We start from the raw sequence: 15,700 nt of genomic DNA, 5'->3' as shown, positions 1-15,700 counted from the left end.
AACACATCAGCATCATATTTCAGAAATCTAAATTCTCCTTTTTGGTTAATTTTACATGTTGTTAAGTACCCCATATCCTTAGCCCAATCATGTAATTGAATTATATGTTATTCATCAATATCAGCTTGAAGAACAACTAGCCAAGTTTGACCATTTACATACCTCATAATTAGGTCAGTCACTAACCACCCTAGATGATGAAACTGTAATTTCACAAAGACATCCATTGAAACCTATAACAAAAAGGGGACAAGTCAGATACTCTTTAACCCTAAAAAGCCATAAACTTTAACAAAATGGGAGACAAGAATATTTTGATATTCAAAAAAGACCTAATTTTTTAACCCTAAATGCCATATCACTCATGAGAAAGACAAACCCCTAAAATAAAGTGAACGTACGACTGTTTTCCCCAAAACCCTAATATAAAATCCCATAATATGTGCATGCAGACAAAAGCCCTAATTTTTTAACCCCAAATTCCAGATTAGTCATGAAAAAGACAAAAAAAACTAAAAGAGTGAATATTCAAGTGTTTCCCCAAATATAAAATCTCAAAAAGCGAAATAGCTTCCACTATATCAGATGAAAAATTATGCATGCAGACATACATAGCTTTCACATTATTTGAATCATATAAAAAATTATCCACATTATTTCACAAGAAATTAGAAGACAAAGATGAAAATGACATCAAAAGAAACAAACTAACCTTCAGAGACTAACGTGACTGAAATCGAAAGCTCAGACGAATCTCGATCAGCTTTTCATTAAAATAGGGGGGACCCCAATCGTTTGGTTTTGGAGTGATTAAGATTATTTTGGAAGGAGATGACCAGGTTTAAGCCATTGCTTAACCTAAGTTTAAGAGGGGAGGGATGGTTAGAGAGAGGAAAAGAGACGAAAAGTGGGGGAGGGTTTGTCGGTGTACTGATTAAAAGAGGGGGACCCCAATCGGTTGGGTTTCATTTTGCGCCATTGACGTGTACCAGTCTCATTGGTCATTTGCTGGCTGGATGGACACGTTAGCGAATGTGTAATATACGCGCCTAGGATCAAGGACAAATTGTGTTTATTAGTTATAGGTTTCAGGAGTTTGAGTGTTTAAATGGGAAAGACAAAAGTTTATGTATCGGCTTTTAAAAGCCCTACAAGTTTGAGTGGCTAGGAAGTCATTTCGCTTTAATGTATTAATTAATTGCCAAATAAATTATTAATATCAATTAACGATATTGCTAATATAGTTTTACTTACTTCAGTTGTCAATTTAAGATAATTAAACAATCACCAATCTTTGTCACGTCTACCTAGTATGTAATTGGTAACAAATTATCTAGTATGTAATTATTATATAAAATATCAAATTGACAATTTATTAAATTCTAGCTAGCAAATTACAATGAATCAATGAAAATCAAACTAACATTTTACAAAAACCTAACATATAATTCTTCTTACTGTATAATTTATGTGTAATATTATGTGTAATTATTCTAATATATCACTAATGCACTTCTACTTAGTGTAGTTATCATTTTATAAACTAATCAATGAGTAACATTTCTTAAGAATACTCCTAATTGTCACGACCCGAATTTTTCACCCTCGGGAGTCGTGATGGTGCCTATTCGTGAAAGCTAGGCAAGCCGAGCGTTATAAATTCATTACCTTTTTAATTAAGCATTTTCAACAGTTCAATATAATAGGTGATCAAACAGCGAAATAAATTAAATAACCAGAAATGCGGAAGACGAAAACTTAATAGTTTAACCAAACATTGTTACATGAATCCGAAATACAACACTACCCAAAATTTGGTGTCACAAAGTCATGGACTATCTACGAATACTACAAATAGAGGTCTGAAAGATAAATATAAAGTTGTCTCTGAAATACATAAAAGAAACAGAATGGAAAGATAAAAGGAGACGCCAAGGCCTACGGACGCCTGCAGGACTACCTCGGGTCGCCTGTTGGACAGAAGGCAGCAACCTCACTGTGGTCCAAAAGCTGCAGCACCAGGATCTGCACATTGTGCAGAGTGTAGTATCAACACAACTGACCCCATGTGCTAGTAAGTGTCTAGTCTAACCTCGGCGAAGTAGTGACGAGGCTAGGACTAGACTACCAAATAAACCTGTGCAGTTAAATCATATACAGCGGAAAAATAAAAGCAAATAATTACAGCTAAAGATGAGAGGGAAAAAATATGTTGCGGGGAGTATCAGATAACAACAGAATACCAAAAAAGAATGTAAAGAAACCAAAATTTAAATGCCAACAAGAATAAAGACAACAAACACAGTATTCACTTTCATTTTCTTTCATGTTGCAGGCGTGCAACCCGATCCCATTTCACATATCACCATGGCGGCTTGCCACCCGATCCCATTTCATATATCTTGTTGTAGGCGTGCAACCCGATCCCATTTCATATATCACCGTGGCGGCGTGCCACCGATCCCATTTCATATATCTTGTTGCAGGCGTGCAACCTGATCCCATTTCATATATCACCATGGCGGCATGCCACCCGATTCCATTTCATATATCTTGTTACAGACGTGCAACCCGATTCCATTTCATATATCACTGTTGCGGCGTGCCACCCGGTCCCATTTACAAATCAACATCAATCATAAAAGAATTCTGGCAAGGAAACAAGAGTATAACAACAACATCCCGACAAGGGAGACAATATCTTGAACAATAACATCCCGGAAAGGGAGACAATGTCATAACAATAATATCCCGGCAAGGGAGACAGTATCATAAACAATAACATTCCGGCAAGGAAAACAATATTATAAATAATAACATCCCGGTAAGAGAACCAACAATGATAATCAACATATTAAGCACGAAAAAATCACAACGGAGTCACAACAATTACCATACGAGACTCACGGGCATGCTTGACATCGACGTATAGATACTAATCACCATGCATATACGTCGTACTCCACAATTAACACATAGAAAATAAGACACAACTCATAATCCCTCAAACTAAGGTTAGACCAAACACTTACCTCGATGCCATGAACACAATTCAAGCCTCAACTACCACTTTACCTCTTGTTTCCACTATCAATTCACTTGTATCTAGCCACAATTTACTTAACAATATCAATAAATGCTAAATGAATCAATTCTAATGCATGAAAATAAGTTTTATAAAGTTTTCCCCAAAAAGTCAAAAATCGACCCCGGGCCCACATGGTAAAAACTCGAGGTTCGAACCAAAACTCGATTACCCATTCACCCACGAACTCAAATATATGATTTGTTTTGAAATTGAACCTCAAATCGAGGTCCAAATCCCCAAAATTCGAAAATCCTTTGGTTCTACCCAAAAACACCCAATTTCCCCCATGAAAACCCTTGATTTTGAGTTGAAATCATGTGAAAAAATGTTAAAGATTGAAAGAAAATGAGTTAGAAATGACATACAATCGATTTGGAAGAGTAGTTGCCTTTGAAAAATTGCCCAAAGATGTTTAGGTTTTGAGAAAGTTTGAGAAATGAGAGATTTTCGGCTAAGTTTTATTTTACACAGGTGCAGATATCGCATTTGCGAACCTGACTTCGCAAATGCGGCCCAGGCTTCGCAAGTGCGAAGGTAGGCCAAATCCTGCTTTATTCGCAATAGCGAACAGTTGTTCGCATTTGCAGTCCCTGTTGAGGTCGCATTTGCGACATAAGCCTCACAAATGCGAAGGTTCCTGCCCCAGCCCATCATTGCAAATGCGATTGGTCTTCGCAAATGCGAGTTCGCAATTGTGAAGCCTGCAAACCTGCAACACACAGCAGTTTTTCCTAAGTTCAAAACACTCCGTGACATTTTAAAACTCACCCGAGCCCTCGGGGCTCCAAACCAAACATGCACACAAGTCCAAAAACATTATACAGACTTGCTCGTATGATCAAATCATCAAAATAACATCAATAACTATGAATTTAGCATCAAAATCAAAGAAAATTTCAAGAACTTTCAAAGTTTCAAAATTTTCAACTAAGGATCCGAATCACGTCATATGACCTCCGTTTCTTACCAAATTTTGCAAGCTCAACTTAAATGCCATAAAAGACCTGTACCAGGATCTAGAACCAAAATATGGACCCGATACCATCATATTCAAATACATTCAAATTTCTAAAAACTCTTATAATTTCAGTTAAACAATTTTCTTCAAAAATTCATTTCTCAGGTTTGGGGCCTCGGAATTCAATTTCGGGCATATGTCCAAGTCCCATATTTTCCTACGGACCCTCCGGGACCGTCAAATTACGGGTCCGGATCCGTTTACCTAAAATATTGACCGAGATCAACTCAAATTCATTTTAAAAGCAAAATTTATTATTTTTCACAGATTTTCACATAATGGCTTTCCGGATACACGTCCAAACTGCGTAGATAAATCGAGGTAAGACAAAAAAGAGGTTTTTAAGGCCTGGGAACACATAATCGACTTGTAAAACAAGTGATGACCGTCATCACACTAATATACACTTCTACTTAGTAGATTTTTCAGTGTATAGGCTAATCAATCACTAATTTTTCTTGCTGGTATTACTAATACACTTCTACTTAGTGTAATTCTCAATGTATAAGCTAATCAATAAGTAATAGTTCTTAAGAATACTATTAATACACTTCTACTTAATTAGTCTAATTATTAATACATTGGCTAATCAATCATTAATATTACTTAAGAATATCACTAATACACATCTACTTTCTGTAATTATCCATTTATAAGCTAATCAATCGCTAATATTTCTTACTGATATCGCTAATACACTTCTGCTTAGTGTAATTCTCAGGTATAAGCTAATCAATTAGTAATAGTTCTTAAGACTACTACTGATAAACTTTTAGTTCATCAGTGTAATTACTAATAGATAAGCTAATCAATCATTAATATTACTTAAGCATACCACTAATATGCATCTGCTTTATGTAATTATCAATTTATAAGCTAATCAATCGCTAACATTTCTTACTTATATTACTAATACACTTCTACTTAGTGCAATTCTTAATGCATAAGCTAATGAATCAGTAATAGTTTTTAAGACTATACTAATCCATACTTAATTAGTATGATTATCAATGTATAGGCTAATGAATCACTAGCATTACTTTAGGATACCACTAATATTACTTAACGATACCACTAATAAACCTCCACTTACTTTAATTATCAAACTAAAGATAAACAATCACAAATATTTCTCACAAATATCATTAATACACTTTCATTTAGTGTATAATTATCAATGTATTGGCTAATTAATCACTAACGTTACTTATATAAGGATACCACTAGTTCACTAATTGTTAACGTTACTTAAGGACACCGTTAATACACTTCTACTTACCGTAATTATCAATTTATAAGATAAACCATCGCTAATATTTCTTACGGAAATGACTAATACACTTCTTCTTAGTGTGTAATATTAATGTATAGGTTAATATATGTAATTAAGAATACTACAAATTCACTTTTAGTTTATGTAATTATAAATTACTAAGCTAATTACCACTAATATATTTTTAAGTAGTGTATTACCTTCCCTTAGTGTAAATTTCAATAAATAGGCTAATCAACCACTAAGATAATTAAGTAAATACTTACCGATGGACTTACCGACAGCTTCTTTAGTATTGTGTAATAAAAAATACAAAATAATTATCTATAAGATTATATATTTCAATTACCGACGAAAGTCCATCGGTACTGTAAGAACAAAATTCAAATTATTATGTAAACTTTATTTTCTTTTTCATTTTTTTTTATATATTTATACACACAGACGTACATAGATATAGGACATAGTGTCCATACACACACACACATATATATATATATATATATATATATATATATATATATATATATATATATATATATATATATATATATATATATATATATATATATATATATATATATATATATATATATATATATATATATATATATATATATATATATATATATATATATATATATATATATATATATATATATCAAATAAGTATTAAACATTATTTATTAAAAACCTCTTTATTATTCACACACAAAAAAAATTATTAAATTTATATTTTAATTTGTACAAAAGCGTTTTTCCGATCGAATTCGGTCGGAAATATTGAATTATAATCATTTCGGTTGGTTAATTAAATATATATAATTTTTGTTTTGGGCGGGAAACAAAAAATTCAAACTTTCCTACCGAATTCGGACAGAAATTTGGAAATTTTTTTAATAAATAATTATTTTTGTACATTATATACAAATATGACCAAATATTTGACCAATTTTCGACCGAATTTGGTCGGAAATTTGGTCAATTTTTAATAAATAATTACTTTTGTACATACAAATATTTGACCAATTTCCGACCGAAATCGTTCAGATTTTTTTTTTTGCTGATATAAGTATTATATAGTATTATTTATTTAAAACATCTTTATTATTTACACGCATAAATATTATTAAATTTATATTTTAATTTTTATAAAAGCGTTTTTCGACCGAATTCGGTCGAAAATTTGGAATTTTTTAATAAATAATTATTTTTGTACATTATATACAAGTATGACCAAATATTTGACCAATTTCCAACCAAATTCGGTCGAAAATTTGATAAATTTTTAATAAATAATTATTTTTGTACATAATATACAAGTATGACCAAATACTTGACCAATTTCCGACTGAAATCTGGAAATTTTATTTTTTGGATGTCAGACAATTTTTGTTGGCTTTTACGATCAAATAGTCTTATTTCCGACCGATTTCGGTCGGAAAGCCTTGGACGGAATTTCTAGTAGTGGCACCTCATTCAATATATAGCCTGCTTCATTAAAGTACTTTGTGGTTTTCAAAATCTTCTGATCGATCCAAGATGCTTGCTTCGGGGCATCTTCAAACATACTCATGTTCCTCCCATAGTAACAATGAATCCACTTCGCCCACTTCCTACAAAAAAAAAAGAACCCGTTTTCTTTTTCCTTGTTTTACTTTTGACTATTTAACATTTGAATGATCTGTGCTTTTTAGCAAACATGACTGAAAAGTATTCTGTTGTTCTAGTTACGTGACATTTTCCGTTTCTCGAGATTTAATCTATGTGAAATGTGATAATATTTTAAAAATATTTTTTTCATTATATAAGTTGACATGATAAAAATTGCAATTATAATACTTCTCGTATAGTTATTGAATATCTAAATTTTAAACTTAAAATATTAAATTAATCTAATTGAATTTAGCTTAAATAATTAGTCAAACTAACTTTCGAAAAGCAAAAAGTGCCACATAAATTGAAACTAAATATGTGTTTTAATAGTACATCTAACTTTTGTAGTTGACTCTAGTGGTGGGATGAATGGTTGCTTTTGAAGAAGTAAAGGCAAACCAAGAACAAAGCATAAGATGGGGAAAGAATAAATTAGCATGGACCCAAGTCTTGAATCAATCTTTCTTGCAATTGTCCAAAAACAAAGAGACACTACAAAGGATTGTGTGTGGAGTCTGGCTACATCCTGACTTCTGTTCAAGATGTTATATGTAAACTTGTTCAACAATTCCAAAGGAAACAGTTGACTGATGTTGGCTGTAAGCTTGAACTCCTATTACTTGCAGACTGAAAATGAGGGGAAAAAAAGAAAAGAAAAAAAAAAGAGAGCTCGGATGCACATTTTTTTCATCTTAAGTCAGACGTATGTGACGACCCATCGTTCACAATTAGTGCAAGGTAACTTCATTGCCCTCAAATGCACCAGCCGGGAATCGAACCCGGGTCTGTACCGTGGCAGAGTACTATTCTACCACTAGACCACTGGTGCTTCTTGTTAGAGTTTTAGTTAAAACAAGAATATCGGCTTAGCTTTTAAGCATGAAGTCATCCACCCAGATTTTGGTTAAAGTTTATTTCACATAGACCCATTTTCTTTTTCCTTGTTTTACTTTTAAGTATTTAACATTTGAATGATCTGTGTTTTTTTAGCAAACATGGATGAAAAGTGTTCTGTCTGTCCTTACCTATCGAACTCAGGATGAATTACATTAGAGGTCATATGTGACTAGCTGGTTTCGAACTCAGGACCATGTGGAAAATTTAAACCCTCTTTACCAACAGGCTAGGCATTTTACTTGTTTTAAGTGGGTTCAAAATTATATTTATACCTTTACTTGTCTGAAAACAGCAAAAATATACCTATATATACAGTGTTATTTTTCGATGAAGCGGGTTCATATGAACCCACTTGACTCCGCGTGGGTCCGCCCCTGCCTATCAGTTCCAAACAAGTTGGGAACCGGTTATATAAATCCTCACTAACCATGATTCAAAATGGATATTCATATGATATTGGTAAATCCCAATGCTTATATTTACACCAATTAGCAATGTCATTGTAATGCTGTAAATGCATAGCTCTTAAATTTGGCAATAATTCCTAGACAATTTCATCTTCAAGCACAACCTTGTTTATTTTTGATGCATTCCAGGAGAATTTTCTAGCTCAATTTGATCATTGGGCTCCAAGCAGTTCCCCTGAAGGTTATGCTTGACTATGTCAGTTCTGTTCTCACATTTTCACGGATTTTATATGTGAGAATTTTGAGTAGGTTTTCTGGTTTTTGTGAACTTCAGTTTGTACCTTTTCCATTGCATCAATATATGTGTCGTTGGATCTTAATTCTATACTGCTCGGACTCTCCGAAAATGTGGCCGATCTTCCAAAAGTAGTGCATTTTTGAAGGATCCAATACGGGTGCGGCTACATTTTGGAGAGTCCGCGCAACATAGTCTTAAAGCGCTTATTGTAGTCTATAGCATATTTTTGTTAGGTGTGTAATCTGTAATATTGAAGACGGCATATTTTCAGATATTTTCTTACTGAGAAGTTGGTCTGGAGGATTTATCTGACCTCATTTGAAACCAAACTGCTTCTTACCATGTACACGGGTAAAACCGAGGCTAATGAGTACCCCGATTTTTCGGTGAGGCAAACGAAGCAAGGACATGATTGCAAGGAATCGAAATCGAAGCCAGGAGCCTCTCGCATCAAGGCCCGAGCAAAACACCTATCCTCGGAGCCATCGAGACCGCGCCCCCGGGTCCGGTTCGAGTTCCAAGACCTCGGAAAACATTACCAAACGACCATGCATGATTAACAAAGGAGCTGGAAGGAAAAAGCGAGAGCTCGGATGCACAATCTTTTCATCTTAAGTCAGATGTGTGTGACGACCCATCGTTCACAATTAGTGCGAAGTAACTTCATTGCCCTCAAATACACCAGCCGGGAATCGAACCTGGGTCTGTACTGTGGCAGGGTACTACTCTACCACTAGACCACTGGTGCTTCTTGATAAGTTTTATTTAAGATACTTATAGCAACTGAACTTCTTAAAGCATGAAGTCATCCACCCAGATTTTGGTTAAGTTTATTTCACGTAGACCCATTTTCTTTTTCCTTGTTTTACTTTTAAGTATTTAATTTGAATGATCTGTGTTTTTTTAGCAAATATGGCTGAAAAGTATTCTGTCCGTTTATCTTGTCCCGGTTGTCCCGCGAGTTTTTATGGTATATTTGTAGAATTTCTGTTATATTTGGTTAGTATAAAACAAATCCAACTTATGCACCGGCCATTGATGAAATGATTGCAAAATTTAAAAAGTATTTTTCTCTATTCCCCAAGTTTATTTAATTTCTACAATACTTAATCCATATTTAAAATTAAGAGGTGCAAAGAGACTTGTTCGTAAAATTTATCAAAATTTAGCAATTCAAGAATATGAACAACCATCTCTCGAAGACTTCCAAGCTAACATATATTCTTATGTTAGAATCTAGATCAATGTTTGATAAATATAAATCTATAGAAACAACAAGTGGTGAAACTGCTCCTTCTACTTCTAAGTCTAGAGTAGAAATTCTTATGGGAAGATATTGATGATATAACATGTTTTGATTCCTCTATTGATGATGAACTTGATTATTAGCACCGGAGAATGCTTTTAGCGCAACAATATTTCAAATCGGAGATCATAGACATTCATTAGCAGAGGACAACCTAGAGATTTCCGTATTATTCAGAGATTGGATTGATGCAGAAAGAAGAAATCTTGGTTTTGAAAAATTAACACTAGCGAAGAAGAAAAATACAATGAGATACTTAGCACTGGGATCGATGACGGCATGGAGCTCATAGAACATCAATCAACATTCTAACACTGCCAATTCCAGAACAATGTCCGAGAGATATTATTGATAAGTTACAAAGAAGCTATATAAGAGCTTACAAATATTAGTATGATAATTTGTAATTGGCTACTAAGAGGTCTAGTTCAAACAGAACCCTTCCTAGAAGGTGGCTGCGTAGATTAGGTGCTATTCAAAAGAATTATATTTGTATTTGAGATTTGAAAGTTCTATTAATAAAATAAAAGGCTTTAAGCGTTGAATTGTTTTTATGAATTGTCTTAGTTACTTAATAGTTAATACTTTGAAATTATATTAAATAAATTATAACTCTATTATAAATTTACAGTTACTAGAATATTTCATTACAAGTCTTTTGTTTTAATATTTTATAATTCTTTACTTAGTTTTCTAATTTTCGTTTTAACATAATAACATTTAAATTTATTAAATAAGTCAAAAATCTAGCCGTTGCAAACTTTAAAAACATAGTAATTTTCAAAAACCTAGACGTTTTAAAAAAAATACACTTAAGGCCCACGAACCCGTCCAGTCCCGTTCCGTCCTGTCTCGTCCCGTCTCGTCCCATCCAGTTTCGTCCCGTCTCGTCCCGTTTGTTAGCGGGACGGGATGGGACGACCGTTTCGTCCCGTTTGTCCCGTCCCGTCCCGTTGGACAGTCATAGTTCCAAACAAGTTGAGACCGGCTATATGAATCTTTCACTAATTATGATTCAAAATGGATATTATGATATTGGTACATCCCAATGCTTATGTTTACACCAATTAGCAATGTCATTGTAAAGAGACCAATCATCATAATATACACCAAATACATCATTGGGAGAAGCTCAGCTAGGCACGCGTCACATCAGCTTCTGATCCCAACTTGAATTTGGGATTGAGGCGTAGTTGTCATTATTGTTGATTATTGTTTTCTTTACATGTTTCTAATAGGATTGTGGAATTATCACTACCGGCCTAGGTATCCTCCTCACATGAACATAAAATTATCACTAGCTGAACCACCCTGATGAGCTAGATGAAGATTGAAGAGTATGACATATTTCCAACCAACCTTATATGATAGGCTAAGGAATATGGCTGGTCGCTTTCGCAACTCAAGGGGAGCCATTTCAGTCGCTGGTTAGTTGGCATGACCCCGGTGCCATGGCTATCTTCATTACATAATTCGAGTAGAAAAACAATGAGTTCAGTTGAACCCGTAGAACCTATAATTTAATGCCCATCAATTTCCTCCGCCGGCTGCCTGCTAGAACGGATAGTATGTTGTGAGTTGGTGGATGACTAGGTCTTAGTTTACTTGTTCCTTCTTTTGCTCCTTGTGTATTTAGCTCCGGCATTGGATGTTAGTTACTAACAAAATATTGATCAGGACAATTAACAAATCCTCATGGCCAGTCTACATCTTTAAGTATAATGGACTCTAATCTTAATATCTATTTCTTTAATCAACTTTTTTAATCAGCACCTCCAACACTAATTTCATGGAACTTATATTTAGGTTTGGCTAGTGGTTAATGTTGTGTTCACACTATTCTTCTGTTTTCCATAGTATAGGGCCTTATTTACTTGTTATTGTTACCGCTTTCCATCTATTTTCGGGTTCTTATGTCGTTATTATTTCTATGTTTTCTGTTGATGGTACTGATGTATTTGTTTCTTTTCGTCTTCTTGAGCCGAGGGTCTTTCAGAAACAAACTTTCTACTCCCTGGGGATAGGTGTAAGGTCTGCGTACTCGCTACCCTCCCAGACGCCACTTATGGGATCTTTCACTGGGCTGTTTGTTGTTGTTGTTGTTGTTGTTGTTGGTGGTGGTGTTGTTGTTATGTTTAGATTTGCTAAAAAATGTTCTGTAACCACTAGTAATGGTGGCATTATATATATATATATATACCATGTTCTTGACTCTTTATGATTTGGTAGCATGCAAAATATTAGTATATAAAAAGGGAATATTGACCTTTTCTTTGTTAATTCTCTCTGCTGTATAAGTGCATTGGAACATATAAACGTGCCTGCATATATTGGGATTTTTCATGTTTGTACGTGCTGCCATGTTAAGACAATTTCTTTGGAAAAAAAATCAAACAAATAATACCCAATCTTAGTAGAAAAGAAGAGCTGAAAAGAGAAAGATCAAGAAAATTTTATTGTTAGCTAGTGAGATGGCAATTTCTGTTTCAAAGAAGAAAGCTAAGAGTTACAAAAGAGTTGAACCTAAAGAACTTAGCTTCATTTTTTCTTCTTTCTTAGCTAAACTTCTTTTTAGAATACCAACTATAGTCCTCATCTTGATTCTCATCTTCTTATGGTCTTCTTCTACCACCATTATTTCTGGTAAAGTTGTACATGTCTGCGTCTCATCGCGCAAACTGAACAATCTTTATTGCATTTCTGCTGGCACTGAACCTAATATTGACACCGCGATTTCTCCTATCAATGGTACTTCTCCTTCCATTTTAGCTGATACGAAGGATACAGCATCAAATGTTGTCGATGTTCTGCTAAAAGAATCTAGTCCTCTTGACATTCCATCGCTAATGGTCAATGGAAGTTCCACATCTACTGATAATGTTGTCGATGTTTTGATACAAAAATCTAGTCCTCTTGACGTTCCAACGCCAATGGTCAATGGAAGTTCCACATCCACAAATAATGTTGTCGATGTTCTGCTAAAAGAATCTAGTCGTCTTGACATTCCAACGCCAATGGTCAATGAAAGTTCCACATCCACTAATAATGTTGTCGATGTTCTGCTAAAAGAATCTAGTCGTCTTGACATTCCAACGCCAATGGTCAATGAAAGTTCCACATATACTGATAATGTTGTTGATGTTTTGATACAAAAATCTAGTTCTCTTGACATCCCAATTTCGCGTGTCAATGAGAGTTCCACATTCAATCCTAGTGAGAAACAAACAAGTACAAGTGTATCTGTTAATTCTATTGCAGGAAATCAAATTCTTGCTTTCAGAAACAACATGGTTAAAAGTGGTGATGAGGAACTAGAGATGGCTTACAATGATGTGGAGGATCAATTGCAGGTGCATCGTTCGTGGGTTGCAACGAGCAAAAATCATACAACATGTGATGGCAGGGGAATTTATGTGTATGAATTACCAACAAAGTTCAACAAAGACTTGGTAGCTCAATGTGCAGATATGATTCCTTGGGTCAATCTCTGCAAGTACTTCAGCAATGATGCAATGGGCGAATCGATACAGAAACTTGGCAAAGGGTGGTACCAAACACATCAGTATTCGTTGGAGCTGATATTTCATTCGCGCGTTATGAATCATCCTTGTAGAGTATACAATGCAGATGAAGCAAAGCTATTTTATGTGCCTTTCTATGGTGGATTGGATATCTTGAGATGGCATTTCAAGAATGTCTCGAACGATGTCAAGGACACGTTGGGACTAGACCTTGTAAGATGGCTAGAGTCACAAAAGCATTGGTTTCAAAAATCAGGTAATGATCATGTCTTTGTTTTAGGAAAAATTTCATGGGATTTCAGAAGATCCAGTGACACAAAATGGGGGAGTAGGTTCTTGGAACTAGACGAAATGCAGAATCCGGTTAAGCTCTTGATTGAACGACAACCATGGCATGTTAACGACATAGGAATACCTCATCCTACTTATTTCCATCCACAATCGGACGATGATATAATAACGTGGCAGCTCAAGATCATCAAGTCAAATCGGAAAAGCCTCGTGTCCTTTGCTGGTGCAGCTAGGCCTGGTGCACCAGAGAACATAAGATCAATGTTGATCAACCAATGCACTTCAACTAAAGATGAAGAATGCAAATTCTTGAATTGTAACTCAGGTAAATGTGACCAGCCCGAGTCGATAATTGAGCTATTCATGGAATCTGAATTCTGTTTACAGCCTCCAGGTGATAGTCCAACACGAAAATCAGTTTTCGATTCGTTAATATCAGGTTGTATTCCAGTGATCTTTGATCCCTTTACCGCGTACTATCAATATTCATGGCATTTACCAGAAGATCATAGAAAATACTCAGTTTTCATAGATCAAGAAGATGTGAGAAATATGAAAGTCAATGTAGTAGAGAGGCTTATGCAAATTCCTGCTAAAGAAAGAGAGAACATGAGAAGGTACATTATTTATGAGTTGTTACCTGGATTAGTGTACGGAGATCCAAAGTCTAAGCTGGAGAAATTCCAAGATGCATTCTCTATAACTATAAATAATCTGTTTGAAAGATTGAATAAATTAGAATTATGACAGAATGCAGTATAGATATGTGGCATGTAGACTGTCAATTTTTGTTATTTCTATTTATTTATTTATTTATTTATTTTTGAGAATTAATAAATCTTAATTCTGTTTATTTTTTCTAGTTTCCCGAAATTTTTTCCCTTCCGATGTAAAATGACTTCCATCATACCAAACTACTGAAAATAACTTTCTCATGAAGAGCATTTTCTTAAGAAAAAGCGTCCATCATTAAAAACACACACGCACCACTATAAAGGAAATTGAATGTGATAAGACAGAACACATTTATTTGAATTTCAAATTTTAATATAAATTTTTTTACGGACGAGCTACAACAATTGCGCTTATTAAAGCAATTAAAAGAATTATTAAATCCGTTTAAATGAAAAACAAAATCAGTTTGATAAATGAATTTTAATTTGTTGACTACTACTTATAAAATCTTTCTCTATAATCTAGTTTGATTTTGTTGTACAAATAATTATGTATCATGACGCATATGAAACAGTAGTAATTAGTGAAATAAAAAGGCTTATGCAATCCATCGAAGTAAATCCATCTCCTACGCTCCAAAATGAAAATTTGAACATCACAGCAAAGATGATTAAAATTTATAGCTCCTATGTAAAATAAGTAGCTGCGCAATAGCTACAAAATAGGAGTTAAATAGAATATAAAATATGGACAAACACAAGAACCAATCCCAAGAAAGACGCAGAATAAATTGGATCGGTACTAAGATTTTCGGAGGTACGAGGAAGGATGTGAAATAGAATAATATCGATTCGTATAGGAGAAAGGATTCTCTATTTATACCTAACTTATGGGATAGGCAAAATACATAAGTTGGCACCCGAACAATGGACCAAATCCCTGTTACACACTTTCTGTGGACACAAATAATATTACACACTCAACCTTTTAAAAGTTTGTCTAATACACCCCACTTTTTTCTTGACCACTTTACCTAATTATGAGTAATGTCACGCACCAATAAGGTCGTGACACATGTCATTAACATAAATAAATAAAACAAAAAATATAAAATTACACATATACCATCATCTTCTCCAACCCCATCTCTTCCACCTCCATCTCCTCCTCCACGGACCACCCAAAACATTAGAACACACAATTCAACCCAAAAATTAGAAGCCCAAGTGATTTAATCCCAGAAAGAAATAAAAACATCAAAAGCCAATAA

The 15,700-nt window shown here is 34.2% G+C and overlaps 1 protein-coding gene and 2 non-coding genes across 3 annotated transcripts; 1 reads left to right on the top strand and 2 right to left on the bottom strand.

Moving 5' to 3' along the window:
- Positions 1-7,701: 7,701 nt before the first annotated feature.
- LOC142165360 (small nucleolar RNA snoR114) lies at positions 7,702-7,788 on the bottom strand. Its single transcript, XR_012696163.1, has one exon. It is a non-coding gene; the product is annotated as a small nucleolar RNA snoR114 (small nucleolar RNA).
- Positions 7,789-7,793: 5 nt separating this feature from the next.
- TRNAG-GCC (transfer RNA glycine (anticodon GCC)) lies at positions 7,794-7,864 on the bottom strand. Its single transcript has one exon. It is a non-coding gene; the product is annotated as a tRNA-Gly (tRNA).
- A 4,429-nt stretch (positions 7,865-12,293) lies between these two features.
- LOC107791742 (putative xyloglucan galactosyltransferase GT20) lies at positions 12,294-14,520 on the top strand. The gene has a single exon (XM_016613861.2). The coding sequence runs from the start codon at positions 12,415-12,417 to the stop codon at positions 14,500-14,502; it is 2,088 nt and encodes a 695-aa protein (XP_016469347.2). The 5' UTR covers positions 12,294-12,414; the 3' UTR covers positions 14,503-14,520.
- The last annotated feature ends 1,180 nt before the right edge of the window (positions 14,521-15,700 follow it).

Source organism: Nicotiana tabacum, chromosome 1, assembly GCF_000715075.1.
Source record: "Nicotiana tabacum cultivar K326 chromosome 1, ASM71507v2, whole genome shotgun sequence".
Taxonomy (NCBI): Eukaryota; Viridiplantae; Streptophyta; class Magnoliopsida; order Solanales; family Solanaceae; genus Nicotiana; species Nicotiana tabacum.
This window is presented reverse-complemented; position numbering and strand designations above follow the sequence as displayed.